Genomic DNA, 24,042 nt, shown 5'->3' on the forward strand with positions numbered 1-24,042 from the left:
GACCAAAACTGCCACAATATTCAAGGTGAGGCTGCACCAGTGCAGAGAAGAGTGAGACAATCCCCTCCCTCAACCAGCTGGCTTTGCCTGATGGTCCCCAGGACACCGTTGGCCCTTCTGGCTGCCAGGGCAGTGCTGACTCATGTTCAACTTGCCATCGACCAGGATCCCCAGGTCTCTTTCCGTGGCACTGCCTTCCAGCATCTCATTCCCCAGTCTGTACATACACCTGGGGCTGTCCCATCCCACGAGCAGAATCCGGTACTTTCCCTTATTGAACTTCCTACGGTTGGTGATTGCCCAGTCCTCTAATTTGTCGAGGTCTCTCTGCAGGACCTCCCTGCTTTCAAGGGAGTCAACAGCTCCTCCCAGTTTTGTGTCGCCTGCAAACTTGCTTAGTATCCCTTCCAGTCCATACATCACAGTATTTCCTCACTTTCTTCTTTATTGGAAAGATGATGGAGGCAGGGTCTTCTCAATGGTGCCCAGTGACAAGACTAGAGGCAATGGGAACACACTGAAATACAGGAAATTACCTTAGAACATCAGGAAACACTTTTTCACTGTGAGGGTGACTGAGCACTGGCACAGGCTGCCCAGGGAGGTTTTGGAGTCTCCATCTATTGAGATACTGAGAAGATGTCAGGAAATAGTCCCAGGCCACTGGCTCTAATTTACCCTGCCTAGGCAGGGTCCAGAAGTGCCTTCCAACCTCAGTCATTCTGTGATTCTGTAATCATGGCTTCACGCTGTTTCAGCACCTTCCTTTCCCCAATGTAATGGATAAACCATCCTTATTTCCCTCTTCAACTTGTCTCAGCATTAACTTAACCAAATTAAAGTCAAAGCAATTGTACTGAGGTATGTGCAAGTTGGAAAACCAGCTTTGTCAGAGACATGGATAAAATCTTTATGCCTACAAGCCTTTCTGCTGTTTTTCAATTTTACGGGACCATGTGCAAGCTACATTCATTTGGATAACACCATAGAAGGAAAATATGATGGATTATCAGGCTCTCACTAGTTTATCACCAACTGGATAGGAATTAATTGCTTTCTTTTTTGAACACCTGTGGTTCTGTATTGCTAAGGGTTTTCAGTATCTCTGTTGGTAGTGACCCCATGTGCCCAATCTTTAATCTGTGAAAATTTTAATCTTTTTTACCTTGTTTTTCTTTTTTTTTTCTCTAACATGAGGGTATTTATACAACTGCAACTTTCACTGAACTCAATCAAATGGATCAAGCTGTTGGGTTACAGCCCCATCTATCCACATCCCTGTATGGCAGTGAAGGCCAGCAAAATGCCTTATTCTATGAACTATGACTTTACTATTTCAGTCACTCTTGTAGATAAAAAGTATTGAAAATTTTGCACTGAATAGTACAATATTACTAATAACAGTGAAATGCTTGGAAATATCCTCTGATTCACAATGGTGAAGTGAAGCAGAACTCCGTTTTAAGATGAGGTCAATCAGATTCAAGAAATGCTCACAAGGCACTTGCTATGGAGATGAAAATCCAGTCTGTTTCAGTACCATACTCCCACACTTTCATAGGGTTCATGATTCATATTCAAAACTGTGTTCCAAGCATATTTAGGTCAAACACAGAAGTTAACATATTGCTGCACTTCATTACCTTTCAGTGTCTACAAAAGGAGATGTGGTCACTCTTGCACACCACCTGTAATTTCTGCAGTACTGTGTTCACAGATTGGATGGCAGAGGGGCCATTTGGTGTGATCCAGAATATAATACTGTGGCATTTCACCTAGTCCCCACTTCTGTTCTGCATACAAGCACCAACTGCAACCATGCACACAATCTACTCACTCTGAAAACAACATGCAATCATGGTGCACACCAAGGAGAAATGAGACAGACTCCCTTTACTTCCAGCTAGGAACGATTTGCTTTTCATGTTCTGCAGGTAACAATCATCCTGCTCCAGGCTGAAAGCAAAGGAGACAAGGTAGACCTATGAGACCAAAGAAGTGGGGAAAAAAGTTAAAAAATAAAAAAATCAGCAACCCAAAAAATCAAGTACAGGCTATTGCTGGTGCCTATAATAGCTTTCAGAAAGTCAAATAAACACAGATTACTAGCAAGGAAATCTGAAGTTTATGTAATACACAAAGTCTTGAGACTATTAGCAAAAGTTATGAAGTGCTCTAAAGTCTACAAATGGCCCCCAAGGAAATAATTCTAAAATAATAATAATAAAAAATTAACCAGAAATCACAAATTGCATTTTTTCTGGCATAAGACCTGTATATTTCTTGGAATTAAATATCTGTCTTTTTATTAAAAACATCCATGTCTGTTCATGCTGGGTTTAAAACATGACCGGAAGACATTTGCTAGATTAACACCCTTGCTGTCATGTTTTAACTCTTTAAAGAATCACACAATAAAAAGTCAGCATCTGATTCTTATCAGTTCACAATGCAGTCCATTTTTTTTATTAAAAAAATATTAACTTTATTCTTCATTCATAATATAAACCAAGAGAGAAAGTAAAGAGTTAAAGCTGTTTGGCAGCTGTTACTTTAAACTCCTTTGGGTTTTACAAATTGCAGAGCATGTCAGTTCCTCCACCCTGGAACTTTTTTAAAACATCCAAGCAGAGGAATGTCATAGCACAATCATCTGCCATCAGTACAACAGTCAGAGATATGATACAGCAGAGGACCTCCTCCTCCAAATATGTCACTTGTAATAAATTATGGTGTAGCCAGGAGCTGACTGAGACCAGACAGACAGAGAAATAAAAATTAAGAGAGTACGTAGAATCAGACATGACCTATATAGAAGTGACGGGTAAGGCTGAAGAGAGCAGTATGATTTCTTAGAGGGAAAATATATGTGGAGAGGAGGGACAATGACAGAACCAATGACACTTCTCAGCGAAGGGGACAAGCAAAAGCATAAAACCTTGAGCACTGTTATTAAAAAGGAGCAGTCTGAAGCAGTATTCAAGCACACAACACACCAGTTTCATGTTAAAGGTGCTCAGAAAATAAAGATTAACATATGGCATTAAAACACAGCCACAGCAAATCTGGATCAGAGACAAGGTCAGCATTGCAAGACCTGCCAGGCAAGCACCAAATAATCAGACTGTCTTTGAACAGAATGCCTGGGACAGAATGTTTTACACAAGTAAGAAATGCTTATGTTTAGAATTCTTCAAAGAAATGCCCTTTTTCCCATAAGCTCATCTTTTCTGCACATATGGAGAAAGGCTATTCAGCCATACAAACATCACATCACTACATTAAGCCCTAATGTCTGGGCAATACAAACACCCTCTCAAAGCAGAAAAACCAAACATGAATAAAGGAGCTAATATCTAAAGATAGATAAAATGCTACCCCATCATTTCATAACCTTGCACTAAATTTACCTCCTCTATAAGAACCCACTTCCATCAAGTCCAAGCTGCCAACAATAACTAAAGAACAGTAAACTACCCTCCAATCTTGTACTCAGTATTGCAGGACAGTAGTTCTAAACCAATCCTGAGCATGTCAGCCTTTGGCAAATTAAGGTGGACACATTCCTCCCTTACCAGTTTAGAACAAACAGCCAAAGCCAGTAAGACAGAGAGAAGTACCTTTCATGTATTCTCTTCTCTTTTGTTTACCTCTTTCAATCATTTGCATTTTCATGTGAACTTTTTTCCTCTGTTTCTACCTCATTTGCTTTTCTCTGTTGCACAGCTGACAGCATTAGAAGCATAACTTCTGCTATTTAGCTCCCTTCCTTTTAGCAATGGAGAACACTAAAAAACGCAAAAACTTGACAGATTACAGCCCAGCAGAACCTCAGTCACAGGCTGGGGCCCTCATGCACTACTGCTGTTTACAGATATCTAACAGCCAAGCAAGAAGTTACAGCAGTGGTAGGCAGTGCAAGCCCAGCATCTGCAAGAACTGAGAGCAAAACAATGAGACATTTGTTACAAGCTCACGCAGCAAGGCAAAAACAACTGCACAGCAGCCACCATTCTTCTGAATGGAAGCCAACAAGATGATTGCCTTTTCATTTCCCCCAATGAGTTCACAAAATGTTCATAAGAATCATCCTTTTATTTTAATTATTGCACAGATTCATGCAATCTGGATGCAGAGTTACTCAAAAGGCAGCAGCAGCAGGGCTGGGGTGAGCGTGAAGAGCAGGAGCACAGCCTGCTCATTGCTGTACGTTCCGCCGTACCAGCCCACACTGAAGAAGTTGCAGTTTAGGATGCTCAGTTGACAGAAAGCCAACACAACAGACCTTCTAAGTCTGGATGCAACATGCCAAAAAGAAGACAAAGGACTGGTCAATACCACAAGAATAAGAAGCCACAGGATATCGCCACGGCTGTCAAGCCAACCCATCTTCCCTCAAGTATGAACAACACAGAGAAACACAGTGCTCGCTACAGCCCCATCTATGCACATCCCTCTGCGGTAGTAAAAGCCAGAGGAATGCCTTATTCCACCTACACAATGAGCATCTCTCTCCAGGAACTCCTGAGCAACCAAATCCTTCTCAATCACTTCTGATTGGGATTAAGAATCTGGGAGAAGAAAAGACACATGGATGAGAACATTTCAGAAGCCGAAATACAGATGTATTTCAAAAAACCGGAAGGACAGGTTGAAACACTGTCAAGTTTTCAGGGACAACTAGCTGCTTTAAGACATGTAGATGTGGCACTCAGGGACATGGTTTAATGATGGACTGGGCAGTGTTGGGTTAACTGTTGCACTCAATGATCTTAAAGGTCTTTTCCCATCTAAGCGATTCTATGATTCTTTGAGTGAACACCCAGGTAATATAACTTCTGCAATGAACAGTTGGAAACATGGGTCAGAAGCAAGTTCAGGTGAATCTGACGAACCATAAAGTATCTCCAGAGTTGACACAAGGATGGACAGTCTCCAGAAACAAGAATCAGGAAATAACTAAGCAACTCTCAGCAATACTCCCCGATGAACTATTCATCTCCTTCCTACTTTGGCCTGAGCGTGCCCCTTGCTCTAAGAGAGCCATAGAAGCATACTGAGGAGGACACACATTCATCTCCTCTGAAAGTCAAGGTCATCATTGCTATGTGAAGAAATTATTGGTCACTCCACCAAGGCCAGTATCTACACCAAAGCACCAAAGCTGCTGGCAACAGACGTCCTGTTGTCAAAAATGACAAGTGTGGCAGAAGATTCAGCTACCAGACATATTCTGAAAGGATGGCTTGGAGTGTTTACAAACTAGAAAAAAGATCAGTATACAAGACACATCATTTACACATTTACCTAAGTAGGTATAATTTTATTTGATATTTTATATTTCCGATAAAGAAAAATGACAGCCTATCAGTTCCAAACAAGTATACAGGGTGTACAGGAGCAGTTAGAAGTCAAGGACCATCTATCACCAGAAAAGAGAAGAATCTACCAGTACTGATTTTCAGTAATGTAACTTGCAGAATAAGACATTATTCTGTCACTTTTACCTGTATTAAGAATATCCATGAAATTCCCATTCTCTCATTATAAGGTATTGCGGCTTTAGTTGAATGTCTTGTCTTACTTTGAGGTAATACTACCTTGGAAGTATGCTTTTTATTTTTCCTTTGGTCATAAAACCATCACTACAGAATCACACAGGCTCCAGCACAAAGCACCACTGCTTTGGGAAAAGAAATGGAAATACATGGAATTCACACATCTGATTCATCATCTGGTCAATTTTAGGGTGTTTTAACTACCTCTGGAACTATACTTATCTTGAAACAGATAAAAAAGATAAACAGTAGGTCCAATGTCTATTTTAATGCTAAGCATACTTGTGTTTCTAGAAAGGATAATTTTTAATAGTATCAAAGGCACTATCACAGCCTAAAAGATGAATTGTCTTGAACTATTGGGATGAGAGAAAAAATTCTGAATTATACAGTTTTATGTGAAAGATCTAAAAGTCTCTCCAAAAAAAATAGATTTTAATAATAAAGTTGCTAATTTGTAAGAACTCCTGATAATAGTACGCAAATATCATGAAAACTGCAGGAAAAAAAGCCAACCAGAAGCCAGTGAAGTGTAATTAGAGGTCTCAACAGATTGTTTAAAAATCCTGAACAGGGAAGTACACATACTCATACACTCAATTAGTTCACATGCCTTCTATCTGCTAGCAAGGGTTTATTGCAAATCTATTGCCACAAACAGGAAAGAACAAAACACATCTGTATGCATTTGCAAGCCAAAGCTGCTTTGAACAAAGCCAGGGAGCAGAAAAGACGACGCAACTTCTGGTGTTGTTGAAATAGCCACAGCAATCCAAGGACAAAATTGAAGCCAAGTGTCCTGGAGAACACATTAATTTCATAGAATAATGACCATTTACAAAGGACCATCACTGTAAATTGTTCAAAGTACAGAATATCATGCCATGAACACATAACTGAAAATAGTGGAAAATGCATTGCAGTTTTACTACTGTGAAGTAAGCTTTGATTCATACCATATGGGCTTACAGGACAAACATGTGTGCATGTCTGCACATGTGTGCATGAAGGCTGAGGTCTCCAACCCGCACTTGTAGCCATCCCAGTTTCTTAGCAGAAGAAGACAGGAGGATTCCAACAAACAGTAAATTCATAGTTTTTACAGAGTCGTCCAGGACAACTAATCATATTGACTCAGGATTGGTCTCAGAAATTCGGTAATTAACACAAACTAAGGTGTGAAGAAAGCTAGGTATTATATTGATACTAGGTATCATGTTCATGTTTGTTCTTCTCTTTACAAGGTTTTTACAAACCCTCTAAAACCTAACAAAACCAATCACACCAGTATGTGAATAATTCATGACAAGGAAAGGGATCAATGGACTTATTATTGTTCTTTCCTTTTTCCCTATTTTCTTTAATGTGGTATAAAACATACAGTCTTTTTATTTTGCCCTCCGGCTAAGAGGTCCAGTGAATGCAGTACATAGCTACCTCATAAAAATCATAGATCATCAGCCTAGGTTTAAAATCACAAAATTGAAACCAAATACTATACTAGAAGCAAAGGGAACATTCTTTACGAATGTAATTAGTTATCAGCAAACTTCCTGAAATCAACATTTATTAGTGTTGCCTCATTCTTTGAATTAAAATAATTGCTTCCTATGGTATTTTCTCGTAACTACAGACAAGTACTAACTTTTTAAAAGCACCTTGAATTTGAAGGGTTTTATCCTCCTGCTGCTTCAGAGCACAAAATGAGATTCTGATGTTACCTGCAACATCAAGTTTGCAAGTACATTTGAAATACAGATTAGTTTACAAGACTGCTTTAAAATTGTAGGTTGTCTTTCATCAGACTGAAATAAAGCTAAAAATTAAGCTCACCTCCATAGAAAAGGGAAGGTGAAGAAAAGAGCAAAGAGAAAAGGAAGATGTATCTTAGTAGTTGTAGCTGGAATCCATTCAAATTTCATTTCCTACACAGGAACTTTAACATGCCTTCCTATCATCTTTATGCTTTCTCTTTTCACCTCCTTTTTTTATCTTCTTACTTTCTTAACATATATATATGTTCAGAAACCAAGTTTGCCATTCATTCTGAGGGCAAGTGGGTGTGTATGTACTTACACAAAAAAAAAACCTCAAATTTGAACATCAGTGCAGCAGGTGGGAGCTGCCTGCCTCCCCAGGAGGCTGAAAGCAAGCCCAGACAGATGACACACCACTGTGCTGCCCACTGCCAGGCAGCTATATGGTTTTACCCTTTACACTCATGCAAGTGCAATGAAGAAACGTGTGGAACTGCAAGAAGAAGGTAAATAAATCTGAAAAGTATTTCACAAGGGTCCAAGTAGAAACTCCATTACTGAGTATCGGTAAATTCACTAAAAGTTCCCTAATTGTTAAAGTAAAAATGGCATGAATTAAGACCCAACTGTTGTGTGGGCTTGATTTACTTCCCAGTCCTGACCTAGACAATGGATTATCATGGTCACCGCACTTTCTCTTTACTCCTGACTTTATTTTCTGCACAAGACATATCTTCCTCATCCTGTGACTAGACAGCAAGCAATGAGTGTTTCTTCTCCAAGGAAGATACGCTCTTTTATTAATTCTAGCTTTTATTATACACTTAAGAGGCTATAAGAATAACTTAAAGATGCAACTTAGCAAGAGAAAGTGCTATTCCTGTTGGCAAACATACCCACCTCCTTCAAAGCCTTTGGGCTGTTAAAAGCTGTTTGGAATTTTAACAACATTTGGAGTAACCAAGGCTGCACTTTACTGTCTCCACAAAGACACACCAGAAAGTAAGCAATGATCTGCAACCTGATACTGTCAGATACCATTTGTTTACAGCCAGCTCCAGATGTAGTGAAACTCTTTCAGGACAGACTATTTAGAGTATATGCTTAGTATCTGTTAACCTTATAGCAGTAGACAGAACTGCATGAAGTAGCAGTGAGGCAATGAGATTTTCTACCCCATGTCAGCATCATGGTCAGGGAACACTGCTGAGCATTTGCTTTTCCTCCCATTCAATATATTCCTCCTTGGAAACGCTAACATCACCACAAGCACACAGAGCACCTGGACTGAAGAAACATCTGAGGGAGTTTGGCCATAAGAATTTTACCTGTAACATTTTCCCACATGCAGTTAGGCTAGGGGTAAGGGAAGATGACTCTTGATCATTCTGAGCAGCTAACTCATGCAAGACTTGATACCTGAATGAATTAGATATTAAAATGCATCTTTGTTTATGTGCAATCATCCATGGTAAGCAAAGATTCTCTATTGCTCTGAAGGAACCTACAGGGCTATCACTTATTTATGAGTTTGATCTCGAGAGCTTATATATACTCTTTTTGGATTTTTCTTCACCACAAAAGAATTTATTAAAATACAGCATATTCTTAAAAGCATGCGTTAACTTGCACACGGGAATAAACATTACCCTTCTAGGACACCACCACAAAAACTGCTCTGTTCAGTTACCTAGACTCTCACCCCTCAAAACCCAGGGATATTTTTCTGTGCATAGAAAGTCAGCTTGTGACATGACACTACTTGGATCCCTTTTCTAATGACAACATCTGCAGAGAGGGCTCACTCAGCTCTTTCAACAGCAATAGTAAACCACACCTTAAAAAAACCAACAAAAAAAAACAAATGAAAGAAAACCCCCCAAGAATCACTGAAAGATTAATTACATACTCATAGGTAAAATTACTAATTAAAACAACATCTCCATCAAGATTCTGAACATAGCTAAAGAACGTCAAGTAGTTTTTGCTGACGTAAAGCTTCACAGAGTAGATATTCAAAGCTGAACTAAAGATGGAAGCCTTATCAAATGTCTAGAAAAACTAATAGTTTTCGACAAGAATTTTAGTACATCAGGTTCTTTTCCTTTAACATCTGATTTTTAAAGTACTTTTACTAGTTTAATATTCCAAAGCCTGCTGCAGTTATAACTCAACAGCTTACAGCAATAAGTAAACTGGAAATTCATCCCATCAGAAGTTCTTACTCCTACTGCTTCAGGCTACTTGAAGAAAGCGTATCTTTAATTTTCATGCAACCTGCTAACGTCAATACCTACATTAAGTAAGTCTAATGCCATAGTTCCCTCTAAAAAGTTTTAACTAGCAGTATACTAAATAATGAAATAACTATCTTATAAGACCAAAGGAAATTTTAACCTTTGAAGAAAATGAGAGTCTTCAAATTAAAGTTTTTACAGTAGGGAAAAAGTAACAGTCCCACACACAGGTACACCAAAGAACAAAAAAACTACAGCTCTCCTTTCAAACATCTGCGTTCATGGGTCCTGTAAATCATATATCATGAACCTAGAGACTGGTTCTAACTTATTTGCCAGGACCTCAAATGCAACAGCACATGCTGAAATAAGCTGAGTTGCAAGAATATTCTGGGTACTAGCAGTAAAGCTAAAAGAGCAAGTATATTGCTGGTTTTCACTGTGTCTGTCAATGTTGTTAGCACAAGTAGCTTTTTTAATTACTGTAATATTTGCCCAGGTCAGCATGCTACTCAGCAGGTTCCAGAACTTGCCAGGAGCACGACTCAGAGGGAAGTAAAGCAAGCAGCTGTTGCTCCCATCTTGAGCTGATGTCTCCCATCCTGCAAACACAATTCAATGCCTGCACAAGTTTATCCCCTCCTGCCCTTGTCTGCCTCAACGCCTGCACACCATCAGTCCTGTCTCCAGAGCTCCTGGATCCATTTATTTCCCTAGCAATGCTTGCCCAACTCAAACACAAACAAGAAAAGGCCATGAGCAGTCCCTAGCAGGCTCTCCTGCCTGTCATCAGCAAAAGCAGTACAAGTCTTTCAGGACAGGAGAGGGCCAACACAAGGACAGAAGGAGGAAGGGTAGGATTAGGAACGAAAAGTTCTTATTTCGCAGCAGACACTCCAATCTAAGAGACATCACTGCAGAAGTGCAGTGACTAAGGAAAGCAAGGCAATTATCTGCAGGAACGTGGGAATCTCTCCAGCTGACAGAGATCAGAGGAGTGACTAGACACTATGAGGCCTCATGTGCTAATTACACCAAATCATATGTTGATGGCTAGCTGGCAAAAGTTACTTTACCAGAAGGCTATTCTAAGTGCCTCTACTGCTCCACCACATTTCTTTGGCATTCAAATGGGCCAAAATACATCATTCTCTCTCAAGCCATTCAGAACATCCAGGTACTAACCCATCTGTTACCCTGCAAATGGGAGAAACACTCATGAGCACTGCATGTCACAGTTCACTTGAGTTGAAACTGTGGATGAAACTCTGTTTAAATTTCCATGAAGGGTACAAAGTGGAATATCCCAGGCAGGGACAAAAACGTATTCTGACAGAGACATAGACAGTTGTAACTGAAAGAGTCTTAAATCATCTGGCAGGACTCAGGTGCAGGTCTGCCAGCATTAACTGCTACAGTGCATTTTTTGTCTACTGTAGGTAAATTAGTTTTTAAGAAATTCTTTATGCTTTTACTTCGAGCAATGAGGTGCTATCTTGTTTTCAGACAATAGCCATTTCCTTTAAGCAGTAACTTTTAAAACAGTGACTTGCTAAATATTGTACCTTACATATTATGTTCTAGTTCTACAAAAAAATTTAATTACGCATTCACGGGCACTGCTGCCATGAAGTCCCTATTTTCCTTTACCACCTCCTCTCAGCCCTTTCTTCTGCACCAGCAATAGCATTTGTATAATTCTGATTGATCCAACCAGGGAAATCATCCAGGTGAAGAAAGAACTGGTACATACAGCAGTTTTCAGTTGGATAATTTCCTTGATCTGGTTTACCACATTGATGCCAGTAAGAGAAAACAGATAAAGGTGAGAGTAACAATGCAGTTTAATCCAAAATAAATCAACCCTTGGGAATACAAAACTAATTAAAAGCACAGCAAAAACACGTAGACAAGTCCAAACAACTCTGCAAGCCTCCATATTTGTTTCTAAAGATTTCTTTTTGTTTATTTACTCCTGGGAATGAAACACGCAGGCATAATAATAAGCATAATAAACATAATGCTACAAAGACAAATGGTTTAGAAATGTAAATAGACAATAACTCTTGTTTGAACCTTGAGAAACACAAGATAACCCAGCTAGGTAATCCAAGAGTGTGTTCCTTTACACAGTTTATTATATTGTATATATTCCGTAGCTCAAGGCCAAGCCAGAGGGCAACACCGACCTCATGAAACTTTCAGTTACAGTATCTGAGGGAGGATTCATCTGACTAAATGAGGGCACAAACAGTGTTGTATAGGCTGCCATGCTCATCAGTAGGGATTCACACAGCAGGATTCCTCTTACCAAATGTACTTACTCCAGGTTACAGGAATGATACTCAGTTCCATTAGCTGAGAAGATTAGACATTCACGTCTGTAAAAGGACCGTGGGTGACTTGCTAAAATGCAGACGCTGCAGACACCCAAGTCAGATGAGACACCTCCTACCCTGGATGACAATCACATATCCCCGTGTGAGGAATCTTACATCCACATAGCAAGTACACACAGAGATGACATGTTTGGATCTTAACCTTTCACTTTGCACAACTGTTCACGGTATAGTGAAGAACAAGAGGGCTGGATAAAACTGCTGATACATTAATTTCCTCCCACCAGCAGTACAAATGCAGCATTTACCTTAATATGGTGCTGTTTTCTTACCAAGTCTCACTAAATCATTTGAGAAATATTTGTTGCAGTATTAATATGTGCCCTTGCTTATAAAGGATGAAAGACACTCTGTTTTCAGTCATGACAATCACAAAAGTGGGATGAAATAAGAGGGAGCACCCAACACTACTATCACCTCTGTTAATTACTGCAGGAAGAAGAAAGGGCACCGTTTCCTTTTACAAAACAGGAGTACTTTCTGCCTCTACCTCTTATTTATCTCAGCATTCACTGACTGTCAAGGCAAGCTCTCCTTTTACTGTTAAAAATTGCTATTGTATTACTTACACCTACCACACAGTACAGCAGCTCTCAGCACTCCTGCAGCTAGAACTAAACTTGAAGTATTTTGCACCTTATTGGATTGAGCTCCTTTGCTGTCCCCAAGTCAAAAGGATGCTGCTACTTCCTTCCCCTTGGCTTCCCCCCATGCTCCATTTCCTCTCTGCTGACTGCAGTTGCACCGTGCCTCCTTCAAAGTCAGGTTCCTACAGGGCAGAGAGGCTGAGGGTGGCCCCTACAAGTCTCCCCAGTTCCAGTAAGGCTTATGTGGTGTCCATTCTACTGTTATGTGCTCTTGCCTCCCCATCTGAAGAGCAACTACAGCAGAAGAGAGTTTTCCATGGTGCAGATTTCTACTCACAATGACAGGGAGGCTGCACCTCCCAGTGCACGAGGTGTACAAATAATGAATAAAGACAGGATTTCACTCCCTAGTATGCCTCCACAGTAGGGCACAGGCAGTGACAGCTCACAGAACTGCAATAACTAAGAGTAGGAACAACTAAAAGACAGCTTCGGTGTTGGATTTCCAGGGACTTTTGTGTGCTGCCTGCAGAAACTGCTTCTATTCAAAACATACTTTATATCCACAGCAGCTCTGTTTAAATACACCCAATCCCTCAAGTAGCAGGGAGCCAAATTTAGAGACTATACTGCATATAAATTAAATTTTTCCTTCAGTTCATCTCAAGATCTCTTGCTCTCCAAGCTAGCAAGAGTGGAATGGGTATATCTGAGTCAGAACATCAGCATTTTACATTAAACGAAAATGTCGCTCTACGTTGAAATATACTTAAATACTCCTTTCAAGGGCTCAGATTCGCCATTATGTCAGCTGTGACTGTCTTACTATTTTAAAGTGAAAGATTCAATGCACTTAGTAAAAGCAACAAGAAATTACAGTATGCTCACATTCTTACGGCTCTATATTAACAAATACATACGTATTTTCCAGTTTCTAATAAAACTAAAATATTTTTACAGTATTTGTAAAAAGCATGTGTGTAATGCTTATTACCCATGCACAATAAGCCAGACATTGCATTAACTGAAAGCTTAATGTAAACCAGCTTTCAGGAAAATGTTTCTGGAATTTCTGAAGTAAAAAAAAAGCACTCTGTTCTCTTTGTCATTTCCTAAAACAAAATGTTTTAGTGTTTATTATTAGTGTGTATTATACTTAGTATTATTAAACCGATTTGTTCTAGTAAAATACAACAAATTTACACAGGCTTCTTGCCTCCCTTATTTGTGCTCCCTGGCAGGTAAATGGTAAAACCACTGAGACCTGTGGGAGAAGCAGAATACCAAAGCAACAGCTCTCTCAGAAGTTGCCTTTTTTCATATCTGAAGGCAGAACAGATACATTCTGGAGCAAAGGAAAATTAATCTTACAAAAATGCAGCTTGCATAAGGTAATGAGTGTATACACCAATAGAAATACTGAAAGCGCACACATTGATTTCAAGTTGCAGGTATTTTTTAGAGATTACTTTGTTTGCCTTTGGCTGACTGGAAAAATAACTCTCCCTAAATTATACGCTTGAGATATGCAACAATGTATTGATCAAATGTACTAGAGTGATTTGAAATGTGGAAGAGAAACAACCACACTGCTATTCAATGGCCAGACTTCAAGCAGGGTTGTTGAGAAATGCCATTAAAGCTGAACCACCAAGCTACCAGGTACTGCACAAACCTATTCTGACAAAACCTATGCATTGAGTTTTCTTGCCATGCATCTTCCTCTCGGTTTTCTTCATGCACCATGACTGGCTAGTCATGGCCAACAGAAGACAAGAGTAAAAAACTACTCCGAAGTTTGTACTAACAGGAAGCAGATTGACATTTCTGTTCCTCCGTGCACCAAAACCATTAGAGATTTCCAAAGTTTTCCAACAAATCTAAATGCACAATCCTTCTTTCTCCCCAGCACACAAATACATATAGCCAGGCTTCTGTTAAACTAACAATTACAACTAACAATGATAAAATTGCATTTTATTGCTACCAGAAACCCCTCCTGCAGAAACAGGAGTGCTATTTGAAACCATTCACCTGGCCAAAAGTTGGCACAGAAAGCAGCCGTCACTAAAATTTCATGAACCGGGTTCTAGTCTCAAGCAGGAAGAGGTATCAGTATGGGGGTTAAAAAAAAAAGACAAGTGAGGAGGAAGGAAAAAGGTTAGTTTAACCTTTGTGTTAGGTAACAGATGGCAGTTTACAGCACCTCAAGATGCAGGTGGACAAATGACCACAGGGAAAGCCAGCCTGTGAATTTGCCATACATGCATTATTTAAGGTAAGTTGAATCACTTACTGCAAGGTACCACAAGCTGAAAGGGTAAACACAAATGTTTAGGAGAAAAAGACTGCAGTTTTAAACCCTCAGATCACCTAGGTAACTTGTTCATCTGACTGAGAGAAATCAGTTACTAGGCATTCACAGGCATTAGCAGTTCAAGGTAAACAAGAAAAAAAAAACCAGCAAACCAACCAATGAAAACCTAGTGCTTACCTGGATCTGACAATTGATAAAACCAAAAAATACCTCATTCTCATTAGGACTTTACAATACTATCTAGCACTAAGTAAACAATTTGCTCCTCCACTAAAATCATGGCTAGGCTTCGCGAACGAAGATTTGGGAAGGCACTATCCACTTTTGCTACAGGCACGTTGGTGGCTTATGAGGCCAATACGTGACAGACATATCCGATTGCAAAAGGCGCAGCAGAAAGACTCCTTAGATGGTGTATTTTGCAAGATACGGTTCTTTCTGCGTTGCCTTTTTTCCTCGAGAGTGATCCTGCGTGTGTTCTCGAAGGAGACAGCTGCATTATAGATGGTGTGTCTCCAGGCCTCCCGATTTGAGGCCAGAGTAGACCAGTTATGGTGATCAATATGGCCAAGGCTGAGATGTTGTTTCAGGGAGTCCTTGTATCTTTTCTTCGGGGCTCCTCTCATGCGGCAGCCAGTGGCAAGTTCACCATAGAGCAGGATCTTAGGAAGGCGGTGGTCCTTCATCCTTGAGACGTGCCCTGCCCATCGCAGCTGCGTTCCACTAAAATAAAGCAATGTCTTCTGCACTGCTTTAGAGCAATTTAGCTTCTACTCTGATGAGTCCATTTGTGGTCTCAATGAAATAAACGTTTGCATTTGAAGGTCGTTAGTAATTTGCAGAGACAATACGGCAGTGCAAGAGGAAAGACTTCATTTCTGCATCATCTAAACTCTATCATCATGGCTAAAACTGCAAGGTTGGGATAACTGGTTTTAAAAAACAAAAAAGCCAAGAACTTGAGGGCCTCCTCACAGCTGTTACTGTGCTGTCCAGAAAAGAAGCCTTGCAGAATGTCCAGCTGAAATGGTTGTGAAGTTAGCTTCCACAGTGTCAAGTACTCTAATGGCTGCTTGCAAGCAGGCAATTCCAAACAGCAGCACTCAAGCATCAATGCTCCTGTCCTCTGTGCACACAGAGGGAGGAGATATTATGAATTATGACTAAGCAGCAACAGCTGAACTTTTATTCACCACCATACTGGGGAAAAAAGTACCTGCCTTATCTCATTCTGGGAGTGTGATGGTAGAACATCCTGAGCATATTCATCTACTAATAGACTAGTGTTCGAGCTGGGTGCTATTTATTACTCAAATGTTATTTTATTATTCATAACTTCTTCTAACTAATAAAATAGGAAGATCAATTAAGATAAGAGTTAAAACCAGTACCCACCACAGCAGACAAAAGTAATACCAGATTTCTGCACAATGACACAATATTCTAGGATTTCTCTTAAAAGAGGCTCCCCAGTATCTACAAATGAATGATCCTCATCTTTACTGAGAAGCAAAGTTTGTAGGCAGTGAAGAAATGTAATCCCTTCTCAAATTACACTGATTTTGCTTACATTATCCCTGGGTTAGTGCTACCTCTTCATAGAACTGTTAAATTCCTATTTGCCAAGGTTCCCTAAGTTTAAAAGCAAACTGTTCATGTGAAGAACATGCACTGTGTATTTTGTGTACTCATCAGACAAATCACCAATGTCAACAGCAATGCAGTTTAAGGGTTGGCTTGGAGTTTCTTAATTAAAATTGCTACACGTTCATTTCAGCATTCAAACAAGTTTAAGCTCTGGATACCTGAGAAAACAATTAAAAACCAACTAAAAAAACCAACCAACCAACCAACCCCTCAAAACTATCATTTATTCCTTATCTGAAATACTTGTCAAGTTTTACGTATTTGCGAGAAGTTACAGAGGGAAAGCCTTACCAATCCTAAAGTGTGCCTTCCTGGATGTCTAATGACCTCTGTGCTGGGGCTCTAAGCACCAACACCAACAAAAATTAACAACTCAGCTGTGAGGATTTTACCATATGAAAGAAAACAAGGTACTGAAAGTTAGAGGGTACCTTTGTGACCTTCAGAGGCCACAACAGAGCTGCATAATGAATCAAATAAGATAACAGTTGTGCCAAAGTCATTCAATTTTCTAAATAGTGTGCTAAGTGCAGAGCTTAATTACCAGTACTTTCCATATTCACAAATTACATAATCAGTCTGGCTGAGGAGAATTTGAAGCTGGGACTGTCTGAACATCCGTCTGAGAGCAATGAAGGAGAGAAATACTTGATGCAAAGCATCCCTCCTCATCCCTTCCTTAATCAGAACACTGACTACAAATCCTACCCTTCAAATAGCTCCAAATCCAAGACTTATTTATTTGGTCTGTTAACGTAGACATTGAACATCTTAAATGCATCTCATCTAATCTGTTCCATCACAAGGAGGGTTCTCCACCCTAGTTTTATGTAAACTGTCCAACAATAAATATTGCAGCTGAAGCAATTATTCCCTAATGGCATCCTCTGGCTTTCTCACATCCAGCTTTATTCCAATCCCTTGGTTTTTAACTAGTATATTCCCAGTCACAAAGGGAAAGCCAGTCACCTGCAAACATCCCTGAACTTTCACAATAGCCCTTCACCTGTACCTGCAGCTATCACCAGGGTGCTAAAAAGGCAAGAGGGAAAAACAGTTGTTTTACGTTTTACAACCATTTAGCACTTCCCTTCTGTGCTGTGTGTATACATATTGGGAATGTACCTGGTGCTAAAACTGTTTTCCCCAGAAAGTGTTCACACCTGATATTCAGAAACTTACTCAAAGCTACAAGCTGGTATGACATAAACTTTCAAAAAGAGATTCACAGTAAGTAGCTGGTAACTAGAGAGCAGAATAGACTTTGATATGAGATCAGTTATACATATCCTCTTTTACCAATGTACATGTCCAAAGACCAAAGATTAGGCTTGTAATTGGGCTTTGGAAAATGAAAATACCTCTGAAAACTCACATGTTCTTACATGGAAGATAAAATTAGACCATTCTATTTAGATAAAAATGTTCTCCACTCACTGACATAGCTGCTATTACTTAAATAATCAGCCATCAGTCTTGATGTAGATGTAGCAGCTACAGAGACAAGCCTTTCCACACCATCTGAATTGAGTTTGACGACAGAAGATGAAATCGACAGGGCAGTTGAAAGGCACTAATTTTGCCAATAGCTCACCACTTCGATGGCATACATGAAGGAGATCTTCCATATTATACAGAAATTACAATAGATTTTTATATTATCTTAGTATCTGAAGTGATAGCCTCATGGGAAAAACACAGCTCTGGTTTTCTGGTAGGCTTATCAATACACTCAGTATATCCTGAGTTTAGTGGCCTTTGAGTTATAGTTTAGTACTTCTTATCCAAAACTCCTATTGCTTTGTCCTTTAAAAAAAAAAAAAGGCAGAGTCTGACATTACATTTGATGTTAGACTGCCTAGCATGGTAGGTTTTCCTACAAGACATCTTTACCTTTTGACTACTCTGTATGAGAGCACAGGCCCACTTAGATTTTACTCAGCGTACCATAAACACAACCACCAAAATAAAGAGTCCAAAAAAGATTACCTCTAATGTTCTCCTTCTTGCAGCAAGGAATCGCTTACTGATTCTTACCGACATGCGAGGCAGGAAAGCTTTGAGGAAACAGGACATTACCCTTAGCATGGTACACTCCCACCCCAGCACAGCGGGAAGGGTGCTGCCAGTCCGCTGCCACGAAGGCTGAGCCGGCGTATGATCGGTCATCCCAGATGACACGTTTAGACACTTGACAACACCTGCCACAAGGCCAACATTGACCACCGGGTAAGGATGCACTAGCACGTCTCATACACAAGTTTTCTGCTTCCTAACATACCCACGGTCCCGGCAGGCACGATGCTGCCGCAAGATCCCTGTCGGAGTCCGTCGGGAGGAGCCCGACAGAGGGGGTACGCTCCTGCCACCAAACGCAAGGTGGAGGATGAGCAGGGCACGAGGGTGTCTCCCCCCTCGCCAAATTTCAACAGGACCGAGGGCTGGAGGGCAGGTGCACCTCGCCGGCCGAGGGGCTGCCGCTCCATGGCACAGGTGAGGGTCGGGGCAGCGCAGCCCAGGGCAGGACCCGGAGCCCAGCACAGGAGCACCAGGAGCTGCCCCAGGTGGAGGGGGAGCCCCCGCGGCCCCTCGGGCACGGACTCGCTGTGGCTTCTGCTCCACGCTCGGGCGAGGGCAGAGGACGACCCTGCCCGGCCAGGGAGCGTCTCTGCCCGGCTGCCCAGGGGCGGCCGTGACAGACCCCGCCCGGCCGGCGGGAGCCACCGCGCCGAACAAAAGGCCCGGCCGAGGCCCGGAAACGTCCCGGGGCCGCGGGCCGAGCCGCGCCGCCAGCGCGGGGGCCGAACCCCAGCGCGGGGGGCGAACCCCAGCCCGGCGGCCCCGCACGGCCTGCGGCCGCCGCTGCCCCTCGCCCGCCTCTCACCGCCGCGTCGGGCCCTGCAGCGGGCACAGCGGGGAGGGGGAAACCAAGGGAGAAGGACGCAATGCAACAGCTCCGGCGGCGCCGAGGGACGGAGGGTGGGAGGGGGCAGCACAATAAGGCCAGTGCAGCCTCTGCCCCTGCCGGTAACAAAAGCTCCCCAGCCGTAGGGCTACGGTCGCCTCCCCGGGCTGCGGGTCTGCGGCTGGCGGTGAGAGCCGGGAGGTCTTGCACCGCCGCCCCCCCCTCCCCACCGTACCCCCGGTCCGGCCCCCGCACAATGCAGCCCTCGCCGCCCTGGGGGCCGCCGCACAAAGCGGACCAGTCCCGCCGCCCATCCCGCACCGACCTTGAGCCGCCTCGGGCGCCCCTAAGGTTTTGGTCACCGCCTTCCACACGTTGCAGCCCAGCAGGCAGAGGAGAAGCGCCGCCGACCTGCTCATTTCCACCCGCCGCCGCCAGCCGCCGCCAGGGAGGGAATCGCCGCCGGAGCCGCTGCCCGGAGGAGGAGGAGAAAGAGCCGCATCAGGGGCTGGCCCGCTCCGCGCCTCCCTCCATGTTGCCGTGCGCTGCCCCTCCTGCTTTCTCCGCCTGCTGCATTGTCGTCCCGCCGCTGCGCCCCGGCTCCGCGTCCCGCGCTGTCCCCGCGGGCGGCGGAGGCGGGGGAAGGAGGGGGAGGCGAGAGCACTCCGCGGCTCCGCTGCCTGTCCGCCTGAGTTTATTCTTCAATTCCCCGCCGTGTATCCCCCCGCTCTCCCGGCGGGAGCAGCCCGGGCTCCCCGCCCGCCCCTTAACCCTTCGCGGCACCCCCTGCCCTGCCCCGCTTCGCGCCGGCGGCGCAGCGCCCCCTGCCGCCCGCGCCCCGCCCCGCCCTACCCCGCCGCGGGGTCGCGGCTGCCCGGAGTCGGCGGCTCGAGCCCCGGCCCGGCCCGGCCCGGCCCGGCCGCCCTGGCAGCTGCCCGGGGCAGCCGCGCGGCCCGGCCGCCCTTCGCCAGGTGCTGCCGCGCTTACCTGCCGCGGGGGGCCGGGTCCTGCCCGGCCGCGCCCGCCGCCCTCTCTCCCTCCTCGAACGGCTGCAAAATGGCCTCCCCGGCGATGCCGGCCCCGCTCGCCGCAGCCAGCGGGAGGGACAGGCGGGAAGGCGGGCGCGGTGCTCCGCTCCCCCCCACGGCTCGGACGCCTAGGGTCGCAGGGTCCCCCACGGCCACGCGTGACCCCCGGCCGGGGCCCCCGCTACTGCTGCTGCTGTGGTATTTAAAGCGGGTTTTAAAAACACAACGAAACAACCAACCACAAAGCAACAGCAAATGCACCCATCTACTGGTTTTAACGCAAAATTGTTTAAAAAATGCTATTGCAAACTGCACGGGAACGGCGAACTCTGGGTTGGAAACGGTGGCGTTGAGGGCTGAGATCGGGCACGGCGGCTCCCGCCTCTCACCGTGCGGGGCACGGCCGGGGCAGCGCTGCGGACACTGCCCAGGGCAGGACAGGCTCCCTGGGGCTTCCTCACTGCCGTGTTGCACCTTCCACAAAAGCATCGCTCGGAGTGCTTTTCTCCAGGCCAGCGAGGGCTGAACACAAGGGCACAGCCGTCACTCCTCCCTTCTCGGGCTCTGCTGAGCATTATGTGTCCTAAGGGAGGGAGAACCGGCGCTCCTCATGTTTCCTCCAGCACAGAGATTGGTGCTACAGACAGCTATTATGGCAAGTCTTTACACAGCTGTGCAAAGCAAAGCCTCTGCCTCACTGGCTCACGAATTTCCCACGATCTGTTCCCAAATACTGACAATGCTTCAGTTTGCCTGTAAGTCTGAAGTTTGTATACCTACAGGTTTAATCTCCCCAAGGTGTCTTAAAGCTTCAGGATTTATTTGTAATATCTATTTTTAAATAAAATCTGTCAATAAAAATGCAATGTGTTATACACTGATTTTTAGAAAGCAGTACACTTTTTTGTCACTTCAATATTTGACCAAAGTAGCTATACCATGACCTACCACAAGGTTGTTCCTTTTATGAATTTTATGAAATTCTAGTGCCCCAGAAGTATTAAAACTGATTTTCTGGATTTTTTTAGAGACACTACGATTGATTACAATATGTTTCGCTTTGGTTTTACCGTTTAGTTTTTCAAATACATTTTCTGAGTGTTGATAAATACCATGTAGACACAGCAACTTTATCTTTGTATCCTGAGAATTTGGAGGACTTATTTGTAAAGTTAGGTCCTATAAGAGAACAACGTACAAAAAGGCAATTCTGTTCACAGAGAAGACCAAATGAGCGAATACAGATCATGTGATCTTACTCCTGCTTGTCATAAACAAAGATTTCAATATTGTAAATTCATGGCATGTCTGAACAGTTATCTTGTATGGAGCATGGCCTGAGGAGCCTAGTGGATTTATAAGAAAATTAATCATAGTTTAGGAGCTGTTAGTGACTGAGGCAACTCCTTCTTAAAGAAAGAAGGTTGGCCATGTGGCAAATAATCACATATAGCATCGTTTTTTGAGAACCTGTTTCCTTTTCTCTGGACGTGCATGAACTTAAATTAGCATAAATAGGATGAGCACAGAGCTAGAAATTTATATAAAACCTATTTCTGTCCATAACAAAAGCAAGAGCAATTTGTTACAGAGAGGAAAATGCATTTTTCTGAATATAGTTGTATTCTTTTCCTGAATATAGTTGTATACTTTCCACAAAAAAAAAACAAAAAAACCCCAAAACAAAACAACAACAAAAACAAACAAACAAACAAACAAAAAACCAAACCACCAAAACCAAACCACACCAAAAAACAACAAACCAACCAACCAAAACACCACACACCTCCCTCATGTCTCCCCCCACTCCCCCCCAAAAAAGTACAGATACAACAGTCCTTGCAACATCAGTGGATAACATTTAATGACTGGGCTGGAAAAGGAATGAGATATTGCACAGCGAAGACAAAGTCATAGAATGGTTTGGGTGGGAAGGGACCTTAAAAATCATCTAGTTCCAACCTCCCTGCCATGAACAGGGACACTTTCACAAGATCATGTTGCTCAAAGCCCTATTAAACTTAGCCTTGAACACTTCCAGGGATGGGACATCCATAACTTCACTGGGCAACCTGTTCCAGTGTCCCATCACCCTCATAATAAAGAATTTCATCCTAATATCTCATCTAAACCTGCCCTCTTTCAATTTGAAGCCATTCCTCCTTGTCCTATCACTACAGACCCTTGTAAAAAGTCCCTGTCCAGCTTTCTTATAGGCCTTCTTTAGGTACAAGAGGCTGCTATAAAGTCTTCCTGGAGCTTTCTCTTCTCCAGGCTTGAACAACCCCAACTCTCTCAGCCTTTCTTCATAGGAGAAATGCTTCAGCTCTCTAATCATTGTGGTTTCCTCTGGACTCACTCCAACAGGTCCATGTCCTTATTTGGGGGCCCCAGAGCTGTTCACAGTATTCCAGGCAGGGTCTCATGAGAGTGGAGTAGAGGGCAGAATCACCTCCCTCACTCAACCACCTGATCACACTTCCTATGATGCAGCCCAAGGTACCTCTGGGCTGCAGATTTTGAAAACACAAGCTATATATTGTGCCACACACTCCCTGCATTATCACTCTGTATTTCAGACTAGATATACTTACAGACTATGCTGGGCCCACAGGGCTTGTCTCCTACCTGAATAAGCTAAATTTATCTGTATGATTGTATGGTAGCACTCTCATAAATGCACCCATTCATGTAATGAAGCTGAGCTATTCCTCCAAACAGCTTCTCTTGAAATGATCTTTTCTCCCTTGCTTCAGTGAGCACTGAAGTATCTAACACTGACATACTGGTAATGCCATTGATTCCTGGATGAAAACTCCCTGTGACACATGGGATAGTTGATGTCTCAGAGCTCGGTTCAAATCCTCCTCAAACTTAAGCAAATATCAGTTATACACCGGTCACGTTTTCATGCCTTGTTTGCTGACACCCACTGGCTAGACACCCTTAAAGAAAAAAAAAAGGAGACAATTTACTGCAGCCTGAGTAAACACTAGAGGAGAGGTGTCAATAAATAACATTAATACAATAATATGACCAAAGTCAGGCTGTAGTGAGAGCTCAGCTCTGACTCCGGTCATGCATGAGCCAGCAGTGTGCCCTTGCAGCAAAGACAGTGAATGGTATCCTGGGCTGCATTAGACAAAGCATTGCCAGCAGGCCAAGGGAGGTGATCCCTCTCCTCTACTCAGCACTGCTGAGACCAAACCTGGAGTGCTGTGTCCATTTATGGACTCCTCAGTACAAGAGAGGTATGGGAAGAGTCCAATAAAGGGTCATGAAGATGAGAAGGGACTGAACCATCTCTCCTATCAAGAAAGGCTGAGAGAACTGGAACAGGTCAATCTGGAGAAGAGAAGGCTCAGAAGGGATCTGATCAATGTATATTAATACCTGAAGGGGGGTCCAAAGAGCTAGGCTTGTGTCAGTTGTGCTCAGTGACAGGACCAGAGGCAATGGGCACAAAATGAAACACAGGAGGTTCTCTCTGAACATCAGGAAGCACTTTTTTATTGTGAGGGTGACTGAACACTGCCACAGGCTGCCCAGAGAGATTGTGGCGTCTCCATCCATAAAGCCACCTGGACATAATCCCGAGCCACTGGCT

At 43.2% G+C, this 24,042-nt stretch overlaps 1 protein-coding gene across 2 annotated transcripts in view; it reads right to left on the minus strand.

Annotated features, from left to right (window-relative positions):
• FAM171A1 (family with sequence similarity 171 member A1) overlaps positions 1 to 20,151 on the minus strand; it is an 88,885-nt gene extending 68,734 nt beyond the window's left edge. For both annotated transcript variants that reach the window (XM_032695323.1, XM_032695320.1), the window contains exon 1: positions 19,733 to 20,151. In XM_032695323.1, the coding sequence (XP_032551214.1) occupies positions 19,733 to 19,826 (94 nt within the window). In that variant the 5' untranslated portion in view covers positions 19,827 to 20,151. The remainder of the gene's footprint in view (positions 1 to 19,732) is intronic.
• Positions 20,152 to 24,042: the final 3,891 nt, after the last annotated feature.

This window comes from Chiroxiphia lanceolata, chromosome 1, assembly GCF_009829145.1.
Source record: "Chiroxiphia lanceolata isolate bChiLan1 chromosome 1, bChiLan1.pri, whole genome shotgun sequence".
In the NCBI taxonomy this organism is placed as follows: Eukaryota; Metazoa; Chordata; class Aves; order Passeriformes; family Pipridae; genus Chiroxiphia; species Chiroxiphia lanceolata.